The 26,516-nt window shown below is 41.4% G+C and overlaps 1 protein-coding gene across 2 annotated transcripts in view; it reads left to right on the forward strand.

The window, feature by feature from the left end:
• The window catches only part of MAMDC2 (MAM domain containing 2), a 154,383-nt gene that overhangs the window by 100,945 nt on the left and 26,922 nt on the right, over positions 1-26,516 (forward strand). The window contains exons 10-11 of one of the 2 annotated variants that reach the window (XM_043566928.1): positions 18,688-18,781; positions 21,659-21,811. In XM_043566928.1, coding sequence (XP_043422863.1) covers positions 18,688-18,781; positions 21,659-21,811 — 247 coding nt within the window. The remainder of the gene's footprint in view (positions 1-18,687; positions 18,782-21,658; positions 21,812-26,516) is intronic. The other variant, XM_043566929.1, reaches the window with a different exon arrangement.

The following is a 26,516-nucleotide window of genomic DNA, read 5'->3' on the forward strand; positions in this document are numbered from 1 at the left end:
AGGATGCGCTGGGCAACTCGCCCTTTTCCTCTTTGGCTGACTTCCAGCCCCTCCCAGCAGCCTCCCTGTCCCTTCCTGACCGCAGAAAGAAAGCTGAATGTGGATCCGGTGGGGGCAGGGAAGTTCTTACCGTCGTAGAAGCCGAGTCATGGATAAAGCCTCAAAACCCATGAAGAGATGATACAACTGAACACTAGAAAACGCTGGACACGTGTCTGAAGGTGGCCGCAAGTTTTTAGCAGGTCGCAGCTCCTCAGAGAGTGAGAGAGAGCCATCTGACGGCCACCACAGGGGCATGCATTAAGGAAGGCAGGAAACTACAGTTGACTTATGTAACATCCACAGGTGGAAGTAAGATACAGACTGTTTCAGAGAAGGGATCGCATGAAAAGTCAGTTGCCCTCACTCCTCCCTCCCCCTGAATTCAAACTCCAATTCAGCATCTTTTTCTGGTGGTTTTCTTCCCGATTCGGGGACATTTTCCTCTTTAGTTTTAAATGTTGTATTTCCACCTCTGTTTCTCGATTCACGAACTTGAATAGCATTCCCTGCTACGAAAGATAAGGACTTTAGTTCTTCTTTTCTCTCTCTTACGGTTTTTAGTTCTATTTTTTTAAATGTTTATCTTTGAGAGAGACAGAGACAGAGAGAACGAGTGGGGGAGGGGTAGAGAGACAGGGAGACAGAGGTCTCTGAAGCAGGCCCCACACTGCCAGCAGAGCCCGACGCAGGGCTCAAACTCGAGAACCTCGAGATCATGACCTGCGCCGAAGTCAGATGCTCAACTGGAACACAGCACTGCCTCCCGCCCTGGGCGGCTGCACACCTCGTCTCCTCTGCCTAGACTCTTCTTAAGTCGCTCATGGCTTGAAACCTCACTTCCACAGAGAACGCTTCTCTGGCCCCACTCCCCAGAATCGGCATCTTAAGCCTCTTGTTCATCCTCTTGGAGACAGTGTAACACAGCGATGAGGAGCACAGACACGGGAGTCTCTCTGGTTTCGGATCGTCATGCTACCCTTTGTGGGCTTTGCGATCTTAGGACTTTTCATAATAGAGATGTAATTGACATGTGGCTTTATATTAGTTTCAGGTGTACAGTCTAATGATTCAATATTGGCTTATATTGTGAAATGATCACCACAATGAGTCTAACCTGTGGCAACCACACAGGTACAGATTTGTTCTTGTGATGAGAGCTTTTAAGATCTAGTCGCTCAGCAACTTTTAAATATGCAACACAGTATTGTTGACTGTAGTCACCATGCTGCACATTACATCCCCGTGATTTGTTTCTCTTACAACTGGAAGTTTGTACCTTTTGACCCCCTTCATTATTTCACCCACCCTCTATCCCTGACCTCTGGCAACCACTGATTTGTTCTCCATATCTATAAGCTTGGATTTCTTTTCTTTTCTTATTTAGATTCCGCATATAGGTGAGATCACATAACATTTGCTTGTCTCTTATTTCTCTGAGCATAATGCCCTCAAGGTCTGTGTTGTTACCTATGGCAAGGTTTCGTTCTTTTTCATGGATGAATGGCAGTCTCTGACTCTTTCTTTTTTTAATTAAAAAAATTTTTTTAATGTTTATTCATTTTAAGAAACAGAGAGAGACAGAGTGTGAGCAGGGACAGAGAGAGACAGAGAGAGAGGGAGATACAGAATCCAAAGAAGGCTCCAGGCTCTGAGCTGTCAGCACAGAGCCAGACATGGGGCCCAAACTCACAAACCATGAGATCGTGACCGAAACCGAAGCTGGACGCTTAACCAACTGAGCCACTCAGGCGACCCTTTTTTAAATTTTTTAAATGTTTATTTATTTTTGAGAGAGAGTGTGAGTGAGTTGGGAAGGGGCAGAGAGAGAGGAAGACAGAGGATCTGAAGTAGGCTTTGTGCTGAGAGCTGAGAGCCCAATGGGGGGCTCGAACTCAGAAACCGTGAGATCATGACCTGAGCAGAAATCAAGAGTCGGATGCTTAACCAACAGACCCACCAGGGTCCCCGACATTCTCTTACTTTTTTCAGTCTGTTTCTTCCTTACTTTTGTCAGGTAGAACCCAAAACCTAGCAGCTATTTGGATCACAATTGTTCGCTAATTGTCTATGGGATGACTTCCGGGTTCTGACTTTTGAACAGTGCTTGTTGACCCTCTGGGAAGCTTTTAAAATGCCCATCGTCCATCTCCCCATAAAAACATAACCTTCCCGAGGGCAGGGACTTTCTCAGTCTCGTTCATTTCTGTATCTGCAGCCTCTAACACTGTGCCAGATGCAAAGTAGGTCATCGGGAGCATTTTGTTCAATGGATTTAGTTCGCTATCTATGTGGTCAGTGGCTACATGGGTAAATAATGAAAATAACAATGAAAAATGAAAAATAAAAGAATGAATGAGTGGACTCTCCAAGGCCGGTAAGTGGCAGAGCAGGGTTTCACGCATGTCTGTCTAGCTCTGAAGCCTGCGCTTTGGCACAGGTAGATGGCTCGGCGTTTCTATCCAGTGTCGGGGAAGGCTTGTTCTCGGGCAGCTGCAGAAAGTGAGGCCCCCCAATGTGCCTTGGGGCATAGGTACCTCCTGTTACTTTATTTCGTTCTTACCACACTCCTGCAAGGGAAGTGAGCTGTTTGCTTTCAGTGTCCTTGCTGTCCTAGAGTGCAGAGTGCACCCGACCCAAGGTCACGTTCTGCTAGAAGTGAATACCTAAGCTCAGGGCTTATTGTACCATTTTTGGCAAGAACCTTCTCTGCCTCTGCTTCATGTCCTCATGGAGTGTGAGGTCAAGTGTGAGAAGTCGGGCCCAACTCAAAGAGAGTGAATGGCTGTGATTTCCTACTTGTTCCTGAGCTTGAAGCCTTATATTTGCGTTTTGACTACACCTGGCTTCCTCCTGGTCCCAATTCTCCTGGGTGGAAATGTTTGGTAGGTATGTTTGAGTATCTATGCTGCATATTCAAAATAATAACAACAATAACCCCTTACATTTGCACCAATAGTATAACCTGCTTTCATGAATGAGTCGTGGGAGCCCAGAGCTGAGCTGAATGAGAGGCAGCGTGGGCTCAGAGAAGTCAACACTTTTAGCCTCTCCCTGCATGTTTCTTTTCTTACTCCTAATACCTATACGTTACCTCATCTGCGCCTTCCCGTTTGCTTTCCGCTCTGGATGCTTCCATACCTTTCTTTCCCCTAGTAGTTCTTACCTAGCCTATTTTAAGGACAGCGAGCTTGTTTGGTTAATAACCCCCTGCTCTTTCTGTAGATAGCCTAATGTTTGAGAGAAACTGTAACGTAGAGCTGTAGAGCTCGGTTGAAGGAATGGTAGCTATGGCAACAATTTCCCTGAGGCCATTCTAGCAAAGTAGCTGTATGGACAGGTTCTGAGCAGTGCTGTCACAGCTGCCCGCAGGAACAGGAACTTTCGTAGAACACTTTCCTTGCGCCGGGCACCATGCGAAGCACGCGATGTGCATTGATGCTATGGCGCCCTAGGAAGAAAGGAATGTAGCCCCACTTAACAGATGAGGAAAACTCAGGCAGAAAACTAAGGACGTTGTTCGGTAGCACACAGGGCTCTCAGAGCTGAGAGGTAAATCCAGGTCTTTCTGAATTCAGAATCCATGATTTTTACACCAGGCCTTTATGCCCCCCAGCCCTTTCCTGGCTGAATGTCTAGGATCGGGTAAGAAAGAGAGCTCAGCTCTAACTCAAGATTTCTAAAAATTTCTAGAGTTTTATTTTAATGCTCAGTGGTTCGATTATAGAAATAACTTTGGCTCCTACAAGGGATGAGAGTTCATGGTGGATCACTGGAGACAAAGGAGAGAGGTGTAGGGTAGAGGCAGATACAGTGCAATGCTTAAGAGTTCTCGTGAGTGGGTTCTCTACCATTTACACCTTCGTAATTTGGGCTTGTCATGTGATCTTGCTGAGCCTCACTTTTCTCCATATGTAAAATGGGTGTATTATTAGCATCTATCTCAAGGGATTATGGTGGAGAACAAATGAAATGCCTCAAGTAAAGCCCTTAGCATAGCACCTGGCATATAGTTGGCATTTATTAAATTAACTGAATCCAGACAGAGGGAGAGCAAGAGAATGAGACTAAAGAATATTTTTTTCTAGGGGCACGTGGGTGGCTCAGTCGGTTGGGCATCCGACTTCGGCTCAGGTCATGATCTCAGGGTTCGTGAGTTTGAGCTCTGCATCCGGCTCTGTGCTGACATCTCAGGGCCTGGAGCCTGCTTCAGATTCTGTGTCTCCCTCTCTGCTCCTCCCCTGCTCACACACTCTCTCTCTCAAAAATAAATAAAGATTTAAAAAAAATTTTTTTTAAAGCATATTTTTTCTAGGTCCTGAATTTCATAAGATTTCATGAGCGACATCTCTTTAGTATGTGGATAATTTTGCACTTTGATTTTTGCTGCAAAATATTCTTTAAAAATCGGGTCAGAGTTAAGTATTTTAATAGTAGTAGGCTTTCTTAATGAAATGGCTGCTTTTACAATCACGAGCGCCTGCAATAAGTTTCTTAGCATTTTAGAAACATTTTGAAAGGGCATGAATCGTGAAATGGTTTTCTTGATCTGTTTTTCCCCAGCACATTACTAACTGGAGGGCAGGTAATCAAGAGTTATCTTGAGATTTTTGTCCACTAGGGACGATAATGAGGAGAGGGAGCAATTCACTCCAAAATGCTTTTCCTAAAAACCAAATGTCAGGAGAGACCAGAAAGTCGTTGTCAGGAATCCCATAAAGACAGAGTGCAAACATTAGCCTTTATGTATTTAAATCCTTAGTTTAAAATTATGCTCGGCCGCTGTAGAATGTATACTAGGTCCTGCAGTATCTCCTGGCCTGAAGCGACTTTTCTCTTTAACAAAGATCTTCAAGTGGTCTGTTAATTAGAAGCTCGGGGAGCAACTCAATATTGTGTTCATTAAATATTTCTTTTGGGAAAGAACGTTAAATGGTCCGTTAATGAGAGAAGGACCAGACCTTCTGTTCTATCCAGGCCTGGCTTAATGATCAGCTCATTAATGGTAAAGCCTTCTAAGTCCACATCTTTGCTCTGTTATATGATTAAAAAGCAAATAAACTTTAAAAGTCATTTATGGATTTGGAGAAAACCTTCAGCTGGCCAGTCTGAGAAAATATAAATCTTTCTTTTTTTTTTTTTTTTTTTTTTTTTACTAGTGCAAGAACCTTATATCAGCACTTCTTAAGATATGTCTCCTGGAGTACAAATCTTTTGCATTCCATTGAAAAATTTTTTCTGTGGTCAGATGAGTTTGGGGGAACTTTTGCACACTAGATCTCTTCCATACACACATGGAAGATTCACAACGCACGGTAACATGTTAGAACCTCTGGTAAGTTCTACACTGTAGAATCCTGCTGAACCTCGTGTAAGGTGGTGTTTTAACATAGAACCCTTGTCTCATGCAGCCCCTGTTAGCATCAGATGACTATCGTGATGTTTAACGCATTATATTGAAGTTGTCCACTTACCTGCCTATCTGCATTAATCAGACCATAAGCTTCTGGAGAACAGAGAGCCTTGTCTTATTTATTTTTAAATTTCTAATGTGAACACAATTTCTGTAAGACCGTGAGCACTCAACAAATAGTTGGAAAGGGGAACTGAGCTGTCAGTGAATGCGGGCTGACAGCAAGGAAGAACACAGAAGCCCAAGGAAGAAGAAAGATGAAGTGCTTCTGCCTTTGGATCACAGAAACCATAATCACTAGTAGGCGGGCACCTGAACAAGTTGTCCTGTGAGGATTAGGAGTTGGAGCACTTACAGGCAAGAGTACCCTCCTGGAGCAGATATAAGGCCACACGGAGGCACGTATATGCAACGTCTGCCTTGGGACTTTTTGCGATGATATTTGTTAAAACCAAAAGCTGTAACTCTCCCCTTGGAAACAACTTCCCACCCTTACATCGGATCATTTCCCTATTCCCAATGACTGATAGGAGGTTTTAACCAGGCGTCTCGATTTTCTAGATGCCTTCCCTGCCCCCCAGTGCAGCTTCTCCGGTTTCTGTTCTGTGTTCCTGGTCAGTGATGCTCACTTCCGCCCCCAGTCCTGGCTTCTCCCACCTCTGTCCTCTCGATTTCTGGGAATGCTCGGCATCTACTTTCATCTTCTGCCCCCTATATAATCTTCCCCCTATATATTCCCCCTTCCCCCTATGTGCTGGGGTTCTCAGCACAGCTGGAGAAAATAAGACTCATCTCCAATGTCCCCTCCATGCTTCTGGGAAAGCCTTCCATTCCTCTCCTCTCTCGTTGAATTCCTTTCTCTTTCCTCGCCCCCAGATGTTCGGATTCGTCTTCACTTGCAGCTTCCCAACTGGATTCTTCCCACCTCAGTCTTAGAACATGACCTCACAGATTCATGTCCCAAAAGGACGAAGGCTTTCAACACCAACCCCTTCAATTCTGTTTCTTTCTGAATCCTCACCTGCTTCTCTTGGTCACCTGGTGCATATGACAGAGGAAGTATTGTCCTTGCTCTTAGTCAAAACCAGCCCGTCCATCTATCCATCCTGCCTCCTCTGGGATTTTATTTCCTAAATTATTCCTCTCTCAAAAATCTTCAATATCCACGAGTCCTTTATACACTGTCAACCTATGTCGGCCACACAGACGAACAACAAACCTTCCTTTTACCTTTTACCCATTAAAAAATTCTTCTAAAGTTTATTTATTATTGAGAGACAGAGAGAGAGAGAGAGCATGAGCATGAGAAGGGCAGAGAGGGCGAGACACAAAATCTGAAGCAGGCTCCAGGCTCTGAGCCATCAGCACAGAGCCCGACGTGGGGTTCGAACTCACAAACCACGAGATCGTGACCTGAGTCAAAGTTGGACGCTCAACCGACTGAGCCACCCAGCCACCCCTTACCTTTTACCCATTTAAATTGCCACCCAATCGCATGTTTTGTCTTCAGACTTCTTGGAAAATGCGTCCTCGATTACTATCTATGCTCTGGTGCAGTTTCTTGTTCCTTAAATGCTCACCTCCTGACCCCCGCCTCCCTCCCACAAAGGGTTCATCAACAACAAGTGTCTCCCACTGATCATGCTGCAAGAATCATCATTGCTGAGATCACTCTTTTCTCAAAGTCCATCTCAAGTACTCCTTCCTCTCTGAATCTTTAATAAATCATAACTTGTGTCTTGTTACAATGAGATTTGTGGCCTAGGAAGACTTGGCTTCAAGTTCTGACTCTGGAGTTAATGATGTAAATCAGAATAGCATATCACTCTGTAAGTAATAAGGGCATGTTTTAGGGTGACCACTATGTGTCTTCTACCACATGCTATATCTTTAGTCATCTTAGTGTCAGCAACTGTCTTTTCATGTTGTGTAGCACAGTTCTTGTGGATAGCTCTCTCTAGCTCCTTATTTCCTCTTACAATAATCTTCTTTTAGCAAAAAAAAAAAAAAAAATTGAAATTTAAGTCTGTGATTTGGATTCCTGCTCTTAAAGTCTTTCTTTTAACTTTGCCTTTTAATGATGAAAATGTCATTAGATGTAGAATATCTAGGATTCTGGGGTGCCTGGGGGGCTAAGTCAGTTAAGCATCTGACTCTTGATTTCAGCTCAGGTCATGATCTCACGGTTCATGGGTTCAGACCCCGCATCAGGCTCTGCATCAACAGCACAGAGCCTGCTTGGGATACTCAGTCTCTCTCCTTCTCTCTGACCCTCCCCTACTCTCTCTCTTTCTCAAAATAAATAAATAAGCTTTAAAAAATATATCTAGGGCTCTGAAAGGTTTTGTTGTTGTTGTTCTTTTGGTTTTTTTACTGTTTATTTTTTATTTTTGAGACAGAGACAGAGCATGAACAGGGGAGGGGCAGAGAGAGAGGGAGACACAGAATCTGAAACAGGCTCCAGCATGGAGCTGTCAGCATAGAGCCCGACGTGGGGCTCAAACCCACAGACTGTGAGATCATGACCTGAGCCGAAGTCGGACACTTAACCGACTGAGCCACCCAGGCTCCCCAAAGGGTTCTGAAAGTTTTAAGGTCACTACTTAGAAGTTCATCCAAATAGAAAAGCAAGTCTAGTAAGTTTCTGATTTACTAGAGAGATTTATAAATCGGTGGCCATTAAATAACAAGGCACCCTGCTATAAAGGGATTCAGGAACCAGAAAACGAATGTGTAGACAAGATGCATGAGAGGAGATAGATTTCCTATCACATTTCATGATGTCCAGAAACATTGAGAAATGGCTGCACCAGAATGTTAATATCTTGGCATAATTAAAGCAGGGCCGCTGAGTGCAAAGTAGAAATAGCAAGATCGTTAACTCCTGACAAGATAATCAACACATTATAGAACAGATTAGGGTCGTTCTGTACACAGAGCAAGGAAATTTATACTGTCAAGTGGAACAGGTTTTAATGTGGAATTGAATAGGGGGGCTAAGTATGGAACAGGAGCCTCCTCTTGAGTCTTTCAAGCTAAGCTCAGTGTCAAGTGTCAGTCCAGGAATTCTAAATTACTTGAAATATGACCAACACAAGGTTGAGCTACTCTGGCTTTCCCTCTCTTTCCTTGTAGGTGTTTGTTGAAGGCTTCTGCATTTCATGTCAACTTATGGGGGAATGACCGGACAGACTGGCTTGCACAACTTCTGGTTGCTAACACCAGCTTGCAGGAGGGTATTTTTTGTGTCCGTGCATTCTTCTAGAACTTTCCCCAGGAATTAATCTTATGGCATATTGCTGGATTACCATATTTATCCTCCTGGCATTGTGGATAAATCCAAAAAGACATCACAGGCATCTTCCCCTGGGGTTTTATTGATATGTTTATGAAGGAACCATTTATTCCAGGGATTGTTTATGAACCTGAAAACACTATCTCCCTCCACACTTTCAAACTCTGAATCTTGTGAATATTTCACAGCCTGGGCTACATTTTTAGGGAAACTTTTCCCAAGATTTTATGAGGCAACACTTTTTTTTATATGTTTATTTATTTTGAGAGAGAGATGGGGAAGGAGAGAGGGAGAACCAGTGGGCGAGGGGCAGATAGAGAGGGAGACACAGAATCCCAAGCAGGCACCATGCTGTCAGTGCAGACCTGGATGCAGGGCCGGATCTCACGAACCGTGAGATCACGACCTGAGCCGAAACCAAGAGTTGGATGCCTAACCAATGAGCCACCCAGGTGTCCTGAGCCAACATTATTTTTTGATGTTCACATTGAGATTCTCTGGGGACCCTCTGGTTTTCTGAGCTCTTAGACCAGGTAAATATTTTCTGGCCTCTGGAGCTATGAGCTCTATTCTCTTAATTGGAAATTGACAATTCACACATTAATAAAGACTCCCTACCCAGGGAAGAATACCTTCTTTTCTTTTGCATAGAAACCCCCAGCTTTTCCCACCTTTCTTGTGTGACTTTCTCTGGCTATTTTCTGCCTCATCTTTTCAGCACCCACCTCTAGGAGAAGTCTCTCCAGACAGTCCCCCAGCTGCTTCTCCATCGCATTCCCTACCACTCTGCTAATGACGGTGACTTCTATTTTATGTTTGATGTCAGGTTAGAGGTGTAACTATACAACGTTCAAGGACACACTTCCATTTGTGGCCTATTTCATCTTAGTCTTTAGGCCAAGATATTTAGTTCTCCCTTAGTTTCATTCCCCAAATAAGGATGGCCTTATTAACATATCTGAAAGGCAAATGTCAGGCCAGAAAAAAAAATTTACAACATATATGGCAAACTCTTACCGCATTTGATATATGAATTTACTCTAATAAACCAATAAGCAGAGATGAGCTAAGCAGTAGCAAAGTGGGCAACAGGTATGTACAGGCAAATCAGAAAAAGTGGAATGCTACTGGGGCACCTGGCTGGCTCAGTTGGTGGAACATGCAACTCTTGATCTTGGGGTTATAGGTTCAAGCCCCACGTTGAGTATAGAGTTTACTTAAAAATAAAATCTTAAAGAAAGAAAGAATACTACTGGAAAACAAACATATCCAATCTCATTTGTAATCAAAGAAATTTTAAAAATAATAAAAGCACATTTGTCTGTCAAATAGATGAAAATATTTTAAAACTATAAAACTGTGGAGTATGCTATTTATATTAATAGTTATATTCATACTGTATACTGTTTGTGTTGTTCGGTTTATAAATTAAAAAATAAGTCCTTTGGGGGACACCTGAGTGGCTCTGTCAGTTAAGCATCCGACTTTGGCTCGGGTCATGATCTTACAGTTCTGGAGTTTGAGCCCCGCATCGGGCTCTGTGCTGACAGCTCAGAGCCTGGAGCCTACTTCAGATTCTGTTTCTACCTCTCTCTCTCCGCCACTCCCCTGCTCACGTGCTGTCTCTCTCTCTCTCTCTCTTTCAAAAATAAACATTAAAAATTTATAAACAAATAAGTCTTTCAATTAAAACCAAATATACATACATATATGCATATATGAGTTAAATCTATGAATGGTAAGGATGTAAGGAAATAAGGATTTTCATAAGCTCTAGTATGAGGATAAGTTGCTATAATATTTCTAGATGACAATTCAATTACATGTCTCAAAAAGAAAGCCCCCAAACATGAATACCTTTTTAAAAAAAATTGTTTTTTAATGCTTATTTATTTTTTAGAGAGATAAAGTGTGAGTGGGGGAGGGGCAGAGAGAGAGGGAGACACAGAATCTGAAGCAGGCTCCAGGCTCTGAGCTGTCAGCACAGAGCCCGATGCGGGGCTCAAACCCACGAACCGCGAGGTTGTGACCAGAGCTGAAGTCAGACTTTCAACCGACTGAGCCACCCAGGTGCCCCTACCCATGAATACCTTTTAACATAACAATTCTACTTCTAGGGAGTTATCATTAGGGAATAGTCATGGTTATGCACAAAGATTTAGATATTGATCACAGCATTGTTTGTCATGTTGAGAAATTAGAAACTGCCCAGTTATCCATCAGTAGGGGTTGGTCAAATAAGTTGTGGCCAGGCTACAAAGGGCTTAGTAAGATTTTTTTTTTTTTTTTTACATTTTATTTATTTTTGAGAGAGAGAGACAGACAGACAGACAGAGCACAAGTGGGGGAAAGGCAGAGAGAGAGGGAGACACAGAATCCAAAGCAGGCTCCAGGCTCTGAGCTGTCAGCACAGAGCCCGACGTGGGGCTTGAACTCACAAACCGTGAGATCATGACTTGAGCCAAAGTCAGACACTTAACTGACTGAGCCACCAAGGCGCCCCAGGGCTTAGTAAGATTTAAGCCACAGCCCTTCACCAGGTCAAGGATCTACACTTTCCCTTGGGAACCCGTGAAAATAAGGCCAACAACTGTCTCTCTGTCTCAGACACAAATGAAGCAAAGTCAGTATTCCTATTCAGGTGTTAGCAGGGCACCGCTAAGGTATCTGCTGTCCTCTCCTGACCCCAGGAGAAGTTTATGAAGGTCAAGACAAAGACCTAGATTCTTCCTTGTTTGCTGTTTGTTGATTGCACTCTGCTTGTCTTCCGGTATAATTGGCATTTTTACATCTCCATCCAAGTGAGCTATGATAGCTCCATACTGTAATGTCCATCCTTGAACATGACAATTAAATTGGTCATTACATTTCATTACATGGGTTAGGGAAGTGCCTAGCTGAGGGTCCTCTCTAAGGGAGGTGGGCCAGAGATAAACCAGAATTGCTTTTTTTCAGCCCACCTGCCTGCTGACAAGAGCATGCAAACAGCAGGAAGGCATTCACACTTATTTTCCTTCAGTGACAATGAGTGACTTAGGGGATAAATGTATATAATAACACTGTCCTTTTTATTAGGGTGTAAATTAGACTCTGAAGCACTAAAACTCATTTTTGGGTGGGAGGTGTGGTTGTGGGAAGTTGAGAACATTCTTCCCTATGGGCCTAAGTAGACATAGGGTCATCAGCTAAGGGCAAGAAGAGTGTCACTGCAGTGAAAGTAGACAGGAGAGGTTACTGGCTGGTTCCACGTTCGCTAGTTTTTTTTGTTTTGTTTTGTTTTGTTTTGTTTATTTTTTTTTTTTTAAGAGAGAGAGAGGAAACAAGGGAGGGACAGAGAGAGAGGGAGAGAGAATCCCAAGCAGGCTCCACACTGTCCATGCAGAGCCTGATACGATGTGGGGCTTGAACCCACAGACCATGAGATCATGACCTCAGTGGAAATCAAGAGTTGGATGCTTAACCGATTGAGCCACCCATGCACCCCTACATTCACCAGTTTTTAAATTTAGCCATTGATCCCTGTAAGATTCAGGTTCTGGTGCCAGCTCACCAAAAACTCCTTATAAACAGACATAAGGCAACATGACAGGAAGCTGGTTGTAAACAGAGGTTCAAGACACGTTTGGTCCACTGCTATTAACTGAGGAGTTTAAAAATCATGTCTTTCATAATCCTATTGTTTTTAATTGAGGCATAATAGACATAATAACATTATATTCGTTTTAGGTATACGACATAATGATTCTAGAATCATACTTTTAAATACCTAAAGCAAAAAAAAGGAGAAAATAGGCTGGTTGGTACAATGAAATATGCTCTGTTGGAGATTTGGCGTAAGATATTTCATGTCTGGGTCTGTAACTGGCTGTCGTGCGATCCTTAGTTTTTATCACAGGGTCTCTGGGCCTTCCCTGATTCTAACACATGACTGATTCTGAGGTCTCTCCTGGAGTGTCTCTTCTCTTTACAGTGACCAAAAGATCCAAAACTAATGCAGATTTCTGAAATCAATGAGCTGAGAGGTCTGAATATTTACCACCAACATAGCAGTGAGAAAATTCCACAGTTTATCCGCAGGTCTAACACAGCGTGCCCTCCACCCGAGGATGGGAGCCTTCTAGGAGGAGAGGGACTCACACAGGGAGAAGCTGGAAGCTGCTTAATCTTTGTTGCTCGTTGAAGCCAAAAGTTGAATTAAAACAGATGGGTCTTTTAAGAAAAAGAAGTGTTGGTCAGCTAAAGACTTATTTAAAAACACATGGTCATTCTGCCTTTTGTGGGATCTGAAGACCAAATATAGTATCTGCAGGAAGCATGCTGTTACAGTTTAGCAACTATTTCCCAAAACATGGCTGGGATTCTAAAAACGCTAGTCCCAAACCCGTTCTTCTAGAGGAAGCTCCATTCAGCCTGTCTTTAGGGATTCGTGAAAATTCCACCCCTTTAGCCAAGTGTCTTAATACTAGAGTTTTTGTTTTCTTTTGCTTTATGTTTTTTTTTATTTTTATTTTTAGAATTCTATGGCAGCTTATTGTCAAACAGTTGAACGAATACAATTGCGTTATATAGAACATCCTGCAGTTGCGTCCATAGCATCTTAATGAAGGGCTCTGGAACTTCGCGGACTGGATTATAGTAATTTTATGAATAATTATTCTACCAACTCTGTAGTCACCATACCCAAATTTATCTGCACAAAGGATTTCAAAGGATTTTAACCTCATCAGAAGAAAAGTTAAATTTAACTCAGAGTCAAACCCTCTGGTAAATTGTCGAGGTCCACCACTTGGAACAGGAACCCAGCTAGGTTCATTTTGTGAACATGGGTAATTTATGGTATTGTTGGCATAGGATTGAAATATTTCTATGCGAAGATAGAAGGCTTTTTCTGGAAACTGTCATTCACATACTTATTATAGGCCCAACTGGGGCTCTTCAATGAGTAAAGTAGGTGGTGGGTTAAGCCAGAAACGTGGCCAACTATGCCTATTGAGCAGGCCTTGGAGACAGGCTACTTTAAAAGACAGTGAAAAACCAGTTAATTCAGCCATTGTTTGCCTGTTTCATACAAATGATGCTTCATAACTGCACAAGAAAAGTGTGTAGTTATATATTCCTCAGCTCTCAGGGAAGCTTGGTTCCCCCCACCCCCCTCCGCAAGATCCTCTTTATTGTGTTGGGTAGCCTTTAAATTATGACACCTCATAAAGTGGAAAATCAGTAGCCCTAATTCTTTTAAAAATTTAACCTGATTTGGTTTGGGAAAGTAAGTTCCCGACATACTAACTTATCTACTTTTTCTTTCCTGGGTGTTTTAACTAGGGACTTTTATGGACTTTTATAGGCCTGGGGATCGTCTAGCTCCAGCCTTGTGGCTGGATTCCCATACAGACCCTCTCTCCACCCTCCTCCCCCCAAAAATAACTTTAGAAGACAATTATAGTTCCATACTATGAGGAAAGTTTTCTCACTTTGTATGATCTGCTGCCTGCCATTATGTTGTTATGAGGGAATAGACCATTCCTTTTGGAAAGGGAGAAAAATGTAAACAAAGAGAAGAATCAATGGCCCTTTGACAATTTCAAGTTTTCTGAAACAGGAAATTGGAACGGTAGAGCCCTGATCATCTCAGGGATGATTATTCAGCTTGAGTGTTTGTCCATGTCTCTTGTTTTTAGGCTCCTTTGCCTTTTGTTTTTCGGATTTGAGGATATTTCATTGTGTATTAGAACCACCACCTGGTGACATACAGAGGAAGAGAAAACTAACTCCATCTAGTCTGCTTTTAAAACATCAACAACTGTCCTATTTTGATTGGGTAGAATAAAGTGAGGTTCTATCATCCACGCAGTAGTTTTCCATCACCCCCCAGTGGTTTGCAGCCAGAAGTAATTTTGCCCCCCAAGGGACATTTGTCAATGTCTCGATATATTTTTGATTGTCACGACTAGAGGGTGATATTGGAATCTAATGGATAGACATCAGGTTTGCTGCTTAACGTCCCCTGCAACAAACAATGATCCATAATAATATTAAAATATCAAAATATCAGGAGTGCCAAGACAGGAACACCTGCTATAGATAATTGACCATGTGCACTGTCCCTTTTTAGTATGATAAAAACTAAGTTAAGTAATACTGTTGATCATTACTTGACTATATTTAAAATTATCTGTTTGCAGATACATTTATATAGCTCACCGATCACTTCCTATCTGTGTTTCCAAAGTTCGTCTAGGTAGGGTTTCTCAATAATGAATATTCTCTATCAAAATAAAAACTGTGAAGTATCACCAGTACCTAAGGACACAACCTTTAACACAGTGAAAAATGGAGTTTACACAAATCTCATTTGCCCCTGACTTTCAAGAGATTTGCATAAAATCAGGAGTACCTGCCTAAGGGATATGTTATTTTACTTTGTCCATCTCAAATAGATATTAGTATATTCAAGTTGCCTAGGAACTTGAACTTTTTTCTAGTCTATAGGAGTATTCCACTGGCTTTGAAATACTGCCTAAAATGAAATAAACACTCTTTTTAAAAAGATCTAAAAATAAATAAGAGATTAATCCCCTCAAGAATTTAGAGCAAGACCAGTTCCCTTCTTGTCACATTTTTAGCTGGACCTCGGGACAGAGTTCTGAAGAAAGATGTTTGGCTTTCCCTTTTCCCTGAGTCAACCACAGACCCCGTCACTAGGTTGCCTGGTCGACCAGCTACCCTAAAGTAACCTTTCCACTTCAAGTAGCCCTCAAAATGTAAGATGGTGGGACAAGAATAGGAGCTGACATTATCAGCATTATTCATAGCACAGTGGAAAAATCTTGTGTGTTCCACCAAACAAGCCGATCTTGTCAGGTTTCTTTTGTGTGTTGGAATGCTGATAGGCAAGTGCCAAACAGATCTGAGGTTGGAGGCCATAGTTTGAACCTAGTTCATAGCGGAGTGACCATGGATCTTTTATAAGACAGAACAACATGTGGTCTGGCTAGTATTCTAAGTGTGGAAAGAGTTCTAAGATAGGAACAACCTAGTGGCCTCCTCATGTCCGGAACATCTTTAGCATTTCACTCAACCCACTGTTGGCAGTTCACATATTTTTTGCAATCCTCAAAAAGAGCCAGGAAGTTCTACCCATTGGAATTTATGCAATGAGGAAATGTTATATATCTGCTGCATCCAATTCACTTGACCGCTAGCCATACATAACTATTGAGCCCTTGAAATGTGGCCACTGTGCCTGAAGAAATGAACTTTTGATTTTTACTTAATTTTAATTTAGATAGCCACATGTCCTCGTGACTGCTGTAATAAACATTGCCAATGTAGGAAATAATAACTCATTCCACATCTCAATTATAGATGCCCTGATTCCTTTTTTTTTTTGTCTCAATTATAAATATAACAAGATTAAAGAATGCTTAGAAAATAAGAGAAAATTTGGTTCAATACTCATAATTTCATGAGCCTAACATAAAAGTAAATTTTCAAGGTTTTTTTTTTTTTCCGTGTACTTCCAGCTGCAATTTATCTTATTTTAATTTTAATTTTATCTACGATAACCAGCTTTTTTTCACTTAACACTATGAGAGAAATAGACTTTCACACTACTAATATCCACAAGCTATCAGAGTTAATGTTTGCCTATTTCTTAGATTACGGTACCATAGTTTATTCATTTCCTGTATAATATTTTTAGATTTGGGGTTGTTTCATTGCTTTTGCTTGCTGGCTTACTTGCCTGCTGGTTTGGTTTTATGGTCATTATCAAATTTCGCTATAGCGAACACTTGAAAGCATGTTACTATTTCTCCTTTTTAGAATACAATTACCTGCTAAATGCTTGAGTCTTACTTAGGTAATGGTTCACAGGTCTAATCATTCCACCACCCCAGATTCATTGTGGAAAAAGTACTTTTCCGCTATTCTGGTGGAAAATAGACTTTAAAACTGCCAAAAAGAAGGAAAGCCAGGACTTTTCTCTCTGCAGCACAATTTATTCAGTAAATTAGGAGACAGATTACTATTCTTTCCCCTATAACAATAAACATTACTGATAAAATGCAACTACATTCAGGGCAGATGACATAGACCTTTGCTTTGCAAATGAGGACTGTGTTCCCCGGCAAAAATCCTGCAGGTAGAAAACCCTGCCAATAATCTCTAGAATCTATAAAGGTGAAAAAATGAACAGAGATAAAACAAAAACAAAAACACCGCCCTTCATCTTGTCCCTTGTAAACATATATATATATTTATATATACACAAAATATATATATTATATATATAGCATATATATTGTGTATATGTATTTTATATATAGTATATATATTTTTATATATAGTATATATATCTTATACATATAATATATACAGTATATGTTTTATATATAATATATAGTATATATATACTATGTATATACTATGTATATTATTATACATAAAATATATATGTGTGTATATATATATACATACATATACATATATAGAGAGAGAGTTACACATTGTTGTAGCTCTAAACTATCCTTTTTATAATTTAAAGCTGTCTGAATACAGTCCGAGTAAACTTTTATACATATTATAATTAGTAATTATTCTGAAGGTACTGGCTTTAAGACGTTTTGTATTTTGCATAGTTGTAAACTGTTACATCATTTTAAAATGTCTTTCTGGGGCACGTGGGTGGCTCAGTCGGTTAAGCGTCTGACGTTGGCTCAGGTCATGATCTCACAGTCTGTGAGTTCGAGCCACACGTCGGGCTCTGTGCTGGCAGCTCAGAGCCTGGAGCCTGCTTCAAATTCTGTGTCTCCCTCTCTCTCTGACCCTCCCCCGTTCATGCTCTGTCTCTCTCTGTCTCAAAAATAAATAAACATTTAAACAAATTTTTTTAAATGTCTTTCTGAATAGATTTTGTATTCTAATGGCTCTGATCACCAAAGAGCACAGAGAGCCTGCTGATAACACAGATAAGTTGAAGACATAACATAATATCAGGATCTAAAAAAAAAAATCAAGTGCTCTCATTATTCCTAATTTGAGATTTGGTTTCTGTTACATCTCTCTTTGTCTTTGTTTGAGTTAATATTTGTATTTGAGCGATTGCACATGCACTGAATGACTTTATGCTCAGTGTACATTAGGTTAGGCATGCGAAGCAGCTTTGTAAACCACGAAGTACAGTGAGAATCTAGTATAAGTGAGAAGAACTCTTTGCTCATCCTGTGTATGAAAAGATTTTAAAATTGGTCTCATGAAAAAGAAATGCAAAACTTCTCTCCCGCTCTCTCTTTCTCTGACACAATGAATTCAATAATTGATGGTATGGATCTGTTTTTCTTTCACATAGAAGACTAAAAATGTTTGGCCTGATAAAATAACTGCATTTAGGGCTTTTATTAGTGATACCATCTAGGGACATTTATCTTTTCTTTGGAAATGGAACATAAGTCTCCAGATGGCAAATCACTGGGACTTTGTTCACAATATGAATGAAGCGCATTGCCAAAAATTCATTTCCAAAAAATCAATACTGTTTGCCCTGGAAATGTGTGTAAAAATGCTTGGAATACCATCAGCTCTGTATGCACTTTGTGGATTATCTGGGGAAAATATTTAAAACCTGACAGGTTTTCCTCTGCCATCAGTTAACCTCTTGCTTTCTTCTTTCAATTCTCTAAAGAATGTGAACTCATTTCGGCATTAATAGACACAACATATCACTATGAGCTTGACTCTACTTAAAAAAAGAATAGAAGTAATTTCAGGGTCACGTATAAATGCTTAGCTGTTACTCATGCCCCCGTGACCCGTAGTTCACGTGGACAATGAAGAGGGGTCTGTAGTTTGCTTGTGCATGCTTTGGGCTAAGTAAGTCCTAGGTTGTAAGAATTTCCAATGCAGTTAATGGAATTCATAGTTTTATTTTTCTGAATTGCAGGTGGTTTTCATGAGCCTATGCAAAAGTTTTTGGGACTGTGGACTGGTAGCCCTGGATGACATTACGGTACAGTTGGGAAGCTGCTCGTCTCCAGGTAAGATGGTCACAATTGCAAGCTCCCTTTGTCTCCCAGGCCTATGCATGGCACATCCCGTTTCTCTAAGTATATGCCAAATACATTTAATCTGTGCTAGAGATGCCTGGGTGGCTCAGTTGGTTAAGCGTCCAATTTCTGCTCAGGTCATGATCTCATGGTTCATGGGTTCAAGCCCCACATCGGGTTCTGTGCTGACAGCTTAGAGCCTGGAGCCTGCTTTAGATTTTGTCTCCCTTGCTCTTTGCCCCTCCCCTACTCACGCTCTGTCTCTCTCACTGTCTCTCAAAAATAAATAAACATTTAAAAAAATATTTTTTAATCTGTGCTAGCCTATTTTTTTGCTTTTCTTGCCAGAAGTGTGCCCCTCTCCAGATGTGTGTGGTAAGTTTGGAACTTAAAAATGATGATTTGTTTGCAGTGTGTGACTTTGTACATGTGACTTGACGTCTGTATCCTCATCTGTGAGAGAGGTAGTAATAGTAATACCTACCTGAATAGTGGGAATGATATACGTAGATTCCCTAGCAGAGGACCTGGCACAAAACAATGCATTAAAAATAATTGCCTTCTAGTCTAGTTATTATTATTATTATTTTTTTTAATTATGTCTTACATGAATGCAGATTTTCAAACAATGTTGATGAAATTGTTATTATACAGATACTATACTAAACATGTAATTTTTAAATGATAATAAAATAAATATTTTCTAAGTGAATTAGCTGACAGTGGAACAGTGGATCAGGCATTGAGGATAGGGACAAAATAAAGATGGCAGCTATGTGTTGGACTCGATGTCTAACAAGAAAATGGTGCATACCTCAACCCAGATCATTGGTCTGTATCTCCTAATTACCACTGCATCCTAAACCTTAGGGTATCTATTTCTTTAACAAAGAGGCAAACTGTGGTATCATTCTGGCCCTGGAGGATAATCTCCTCATTTATTTACTTTTTTATTCTGTCTTTTTTTTTTTTATGAAATTTAAGGTCAAATTGGTTTCCACACAACACCCAGTGCTCATCCCAACAGGTGCCCTCCTCAATACCCATCACCCACCCACCCGTCCCTCCCACCCCCCATAAACCCTCAGTTTGTTCTCAGTTTTTAGGAGTCTCTTGTGTTTTGGCTCCCTCCCTCTCTAACTATTTTTTTTTTTCCTTCCCCTCCCCCACGGTCTTCTGTTAAGTTTCTCAGGATCCACATAGGAGTGAAAACATATGGAATCTGTCCTCTGCATGACTTATTTCACTTAGCATAACACTCTCCAGTTCCATCCACGTGGCTACAAAAGGCCATATTTCATTCTTTCTCATTGCCACGTAGTATTCCATTGTGTATATAAACCACAATTTCTTTATCCATTCGTCTCTAAAGAAGACATCCAGATGGCCAACAGGCACATGAAAAGATGCTCAACGTCGCTCCTCATCAGGGAAATACAAATCAAAACCACATTCAGATATCATCTCATGCCAGAGTGGCTAAAATGAACAAAACAGGAGACTATAGATGCTGGAGAGGATGTGGAGAAACAGGAACCCTCTTGCACTGTTGCTGGGAATGCAAACTGGTGCAGCCACTCTGAAAAACAGTGTGGAGGTTCCTCAAAAAATTAAAAATAGACTTTTTTAGTCTCTTGATTTGCAAGGCGCTGCAAGGACAACACAAAGAAAAACAAGATAAAAATCTCTACACTTGAGGCATAGAAAAGGGACTGAGGCTTCATCAGCTTGTACTGTATGTCAAATAAAATGAAGTAAAATAATTATTATGCAAGAGATGTAAAAAATGGGCTGTTTATTAGAGAAATCTGCTAAGAATCTCGATGCGGGAAAGTACAGCCGAGTTCAGACAAAGAAGTCCCCAGTTAAGTGGGAGGTGACACCATTCTAATAATAAGAATAATCATGAAAGCTATTGAAGACAGTGTCCAAAGACATAAATATTTGTTTTTGGAAATGGAAGATAAGGCTCCGGGTGACAAAACACCAACCCCTAATATTCATTTAGCTAACATTTCCTGAGAACTTCATGTTCTAAATACTTCACATACATCATCTCCTTTAAAACTCACAATCCCAGAAGGTAGACAAGAATATTGAAGACAGAAGAATTAAGTCACGTGCTCCACACAAGTTAAACTGTGCCTCCAGAAGCACACTTAGCTTTCGCACATTCTCCACCTCATCCAAAGCAACTACTGAGTTGTTCTAAGGATTCCCTTCACTCAGCCAGGATTTCTGAAGAAAGCTCCAACATGAGACAATTTATTGTTTTCCATATTTCCATAAAGGCAGTTTGCCTCCAATATTCAGTGCTTTGTAAGCTCATTCTGACAAGTAAATTCATCAGTCAGAGGAAGTTTCTATCTCAAAGTATCCCAATACTTTTGAATCTAGATTTAAAAAAAAAATTTTTTTTATGCTTATTTAGTTTTGAGAGAGAGAGGGACAGAGCTCGAACAGAGGAGAGGGAGAGAGAGGAGACACGGAATCCAAAGCAGGCTCCAGGCTCTGAGCTGTCAGCACAGAGCCCGATGCAGGGCTCGAACTAATGAACCATGAGATCATGACCTGAGTTGAAGCTGGACACCCAACCGACAGCCACCCAGGCGCCCCTAAATCTAGATTTCTGATCGTTCTCTGTCCCTGTGTTAGGACCCATGGTAGAGTCCAGGCTCTAGCTAGAGGCAAGAGCTTGGCCTAGGAGGGTTGCCAGTTGGGGGCTGGTGGGGGGGGGTGGGGCGGTTGCTGCCTCTCCATAAGCACAGGCATATGGCCAGGTGACATTCACATGCAGAATGGGGAGCCATGGAATGCATATTCATTGAAAGTGCCTCAGTAATAACAACACCTGCTGTTTCCTCACAGAGGGGCTTCCACCTCCACCTGGAGAGTGTACTTTCGAACAAGATGAATGTGCTTTTACCCAGGAGAGAAGAAACCGGAGCAGCTGGCACAGGAGGAGGGGAGAAACCCCCACCTCCTACACAGGACCAAAGGGAGATCACACTACTGGGGTAGGTGAGTTACGTCACATGATGCTGTTTCCTAAGGAAACCTGAAATAGCATTGTGGGGGTCATTCGCCGCATTTTGAAAGGTGCAAATTTATGTCTCGTGTCTAGAATGAACTACACACGTGATTCTCTGCCCATGGGATAGATCATTAAATATGTGCATTTAAAAATGTTCTTTCCGTTTATGCCTTGCTTATGTATCTTGCTGCAAAGAGGATGGAAATGGGCTTATTACAAAGATTTGCACATAAAAACAATTTAATGAGAAGTAGGTTTAAAAATAAAGGAGAGGGACAGTGTGAAGGAAGAAAAAATAGTGATCTAAACTGGAGCCAGGACCGAGGCCCTGTATGAGAAAGGTGCTGGCAGACGAGACTCTAGGAATCGGCCTCTACACTTTGCAGTGACTGAAACACAGATGGAAAACATGATTCACCGTGTCCTTGGGATAAAAAGAGGTGAAGCGATCCACCAGGGGGTGTGGGTGTTTTCTGTAGCAAATATATGAAGTCTGATAAAACAGACTGACGTTGACCTACTTGTCATCACCATGTGCAGCGATTGTAAACAATGTCAGTGATGAAATAGACCGTGCAGAATAGACCTTTCTCACTGACACTCTTGATGTCACTTGGTGTGTCCGTTGGATGCAAGCACTCTCTCTGGTGCAGAGAAGCAGAACTAGCCCAGACAGGAAGCTCGCAGAGATGTTTCCTCAAGGGTCCTAACAGAGAAGCCATTATGATAGTACATACAAGGGTGAGTGGCATAGTGCTATTTCTTACAGCCTACCTCAAGAGAAGTCTACGGATAACACCACAGAGCAACCTACACCATAACCTGTTTGTTGACTTGGCTAAACTTGGTAGGGTGCAATCAGGAACAGTTTTATTTTCTCTTTGGAGCGCTCTCTTCAAACAAATCCTAAAGCATTCTCCGTTCCCCATCCGTTGGCAGAGCCCATAGCTTCCCAGTCCTGTTAAGGTGTTAGACTGGTCACCTAGTTATGTATGTTTAAAAGTCAATTGAATCATCTCTCTTTCCCTCAGCTTGGGCCTCACTAACTCATAGTTTGGAGATCAGAAAAGGGAAGAAGGTTCTTTTGTTTTCTCTGTTCTACTTCCTCATCCGCCCCTCACTTCATGATCCTTAATCAGGGTAAGTGGAAGAGAGATTGAAAGAAGAGCACTTGTTTAAATAGTTTGTGCTATTTCAGACTCTTTCTTGGCTATTGAATGTCCTCTGTTATGACACATATCAAATTACTGGCTTTTGGGGGAACTGCATCTTACCATTTCTGACAGTGTGCTCTCTGGCTTATCTCCTGTGGCCACCTCTTCTTCCCATAGCACTTGCTCTCCACGGTATAACCCACAGAGATTTTCTGCTTGGGTTCCACCTGGCAGTTGGGGCTTGGGTCTTTCCAGGAGCCCTCAGTTCCAGCCACCTTCCCAGCCAGTGTCCATGTAGCCTTAGGTACTGATGCACTCTTGCCTGACTAAGAAGATGTGCAGCTTGATCCTACCACTGACTTTTCTTTTGTTCCTACTGCGTTACCCTGTTCTGGGACAGCGTTGCTTCCAGAAGGCATAGCGTTGAAGAGATTCAGCATTGGTCCAAAGGTAGGACAGAATCCCACTTCCAGCACTGAGTAGAAGACTCTAAGGGGGCTCTAAGAGTACACACAGCTGTGTCTGGAAGACAGGAAAGTTATGAAGATAATTGAGAGACTTGTATATGTGAATACTGTCTTGGTTGGGCATAATTTATTGCCCTTTGTAATAGACAAAATCCATATAGGGGTAGCTTTAGGAACAACTTGATGCAGACTGTGTGATCAGGAGCCAGTTTCTCTTTCCAGCCACCTCCCTGATCTGGTTTTCCTCAATTGGCTGCAATCTTCGACTCTCATCTCATGGTGGTAGCAACTGCAGGTCTTTCAACACTAAATTGAATGGAAAGAGATAACTCAAACAAAAATACAAAAAGTCAGTCTCATTGGCTCTGATCAACAATGTCTTAGGGGCAAGTTACTGCCAGCCTTGTTTTTGAATCCCCAGAGGGCTTAATCTTGTACCTTGTATACTGTAGATGCTCAAAAAATGTTGTTGGAATGAATTAATCAATCTATAAGCCCTCACTGATGCATATAAACAACTAGCCATTTATTTAGTAAAATCCCTAGAAAACAGGATAGTGGGGATATATCTTTTTATTACAAGAGGAGTAGAGAAAGGTCAAGAACGAATCAGCTTGAGTTCAAGTCCATTGTAATCACAATGTATTTATGTGCATTTTTCTTGGGTGGGAGGAAGGTTGATAGCTTTTCTTCCATTTCTCAGAAACATCAAAAGGGTAGTGGTAACAGATCTGAGAAGAGATACTCTTAAAGAGACCTATGCTGTGGTGGACTGCCATAGGGGAATTTTCTGGGTAACAGGCCATGGCATGGAAGAGAGGACAAAGCAAAAATAGTAAGCAGTGGAGGGACAGCGTCTCTGAAAAGCAAGAGGAGGGTCACCAGGCCCCAGGACATACAACAGACCCATGAACAGAGTCAACCCACTCACTAGGTATGAAACTGTGAGAAAGTTATGGAAAATCTCTAAGTTTCATTTGTGTCTTCTTAAAAATGAGAATAATTATAGCTACTTACCTATTTACCTGCTTCATTGGCTGGTTGAGTTTAAACCATTGAGAGTTTTGGGACCAGACTGCTGCTAGGGTTCAAATCTCAGTTCTATCCTTGAACTTCTCTAAATCTCAATTCCTTATCTGTATGTGGAATAATTAATACCTACCTCATAGGATTATGTATGTATCATTTATGTATGAGACAACATTTAAAATGTGCTTAGGATATGACCTGGTATATAACAAATGCTTAATTAATATTGTTAATTCATTTGTTCCTTCACTCAACAAATACTCATTGAGTGTCTGTTATGTGCCAAGTTCAGCTTAGGTACTTGGAAACACAGATGAACAAAACAGGCAAAGCAATCATTTGCCCTCATGGGCCTTCTTTTCTAGTAGGCAGGGGACAGACAACAAAGACTATACTTAGCCATAAATGATATAGTATGTTAAAAGGCAATAAATTGCTTGAGAAGGTAATCTGGAAAGAGTTGAGGTCCCTATCCTCATAGGTACGGGGAAGAAGTGTTCCAAGTAGAGGGAGCAGCCAGTGCAAAGCCCCTTGAGTGGAAGCAGGTTCAGTGTGTCCCAGGAATAGCAAGGAGACTGGTTTTGCTAACCAGGGTGAGCAGGGGAATGAGTACTAGGAAATGAGATCAGAGAAATAATGGTAGGCCAGGCCCTAGAGGACCTTGTCATTAATCAGAAGGACTTTGGGGGTGCCTGGCTGACTCATTCAGTAGAACGTGCAACTGTTTTGTTGTTGTTGTTTTGTTTTGTTTGTTGTTTGTTTTTGTTTTTGTTTTGAGCCTGCAACTCTTGAACTCAGGGTCATGAGTTTCACCCCTGTGTTGGGCACAGAGATTTCTTTAAAAATATATATATTTATATTTTTTGTTGTTGTTGTTGTTGTTGTTCATATATATATATATATACACACATATATATACATATATATGTATATATATGTATATATATATATATATGTATATATATACATATATATAGTTGTTGTTGTTGTTGTTTTAAAGAATGACTTTGGATTTTACTTTACCTGAAGTGGGAGGACCCTGGAAGATGTTGAGCTTGGGAAGGAGATGATCTGACCTGGCTTTGTTAGGATCACTGTGGCTGCTCTGTTGAGAAAAGACTACAAAGAGAAATGGGGCAAGAGTGAAATCAGAGAGCCCCATCAGGATAAGGCGAGGCATCCAGAAGACAGTATATGGTAAAGTGAGGGTGGATTTACCAATGACAGTGGATTGGACTAGGGTAGTAGCATGGAGGTGGTAAGAAGTGGCGAAATTCTGGATATATTTTGAAAGTAGAGCCAACAGAATCTCTTGATAGGTTAAATACGGGTGTCATAGAAAGAGAGAAATCAAGAATGATTTCAACGATTTGACCTGAGCAGCTGGACAATGGACTTGTCAACAACTAAATAGAAAAGATAGAGTGGATAGGTTTGTCGGGAAGATAAGAGAGATCGGGAGCCCAATTTTAAATATGTCAGAATTGAGATTCTTGATAGATATTCAAGGGGAGGTGTCGAGTGGGCAGTCGGAAGTTCAGGAAAGATGACTGCTCTGGAAGCTGTTGGTATGGACGATATTTAAAACCATGTGACTGGGAGAGAGCACTAGGGGAGTAGGAGCAGAACCAAAAGTGGACCAAGGGATAAGCTTTTGGAGCATTCCAAAGTTCAATGGTCAGAGGAGGAAGAACCAGCAAAGGAGACTGAGAATAGCCAGTAACCCTGATGTCATTGTATGGAAGCCACTCTCACGGGGCTATGAGAAATAGGGGCTCAGCAAAGATGTCCCTGCCTTGCTTTCCTCTTCTCCATGAACTCTCCTTCCTTGGCTTTTTTATCACTCGTGGCAGTGGCTCTTAATGCTACCTCCATCACTCCCATGCCAGCCTAGTCACAGGTACCTAATCCTTTTATGTGTGTATCAAATTTATCTTCCCAACTGGACTATAAATAACTCGAGGGACGGGTATTTGGGCTCCGTATGAGCTTGCTAGTGCTGCCTTCCTAAAAATACCACAAATACTGCTGGGCAGCTTCAA

This window comes from Prionailurus bengalensis, chromosome D4, assembly GCF_016509475.1.
Source record: "Prionailurus bengalensis isolate Pbe53 chromosome D4, Fcat_Pben_1.1_paternal_pri, whole genome shotgun sequence".
Taxonomy (NCBI): Eukaryota; Metazoa; Chordata; class Mammalia; order Carnivora; family Felidae; genus Prionailurus; species Prionailurus bengalensis.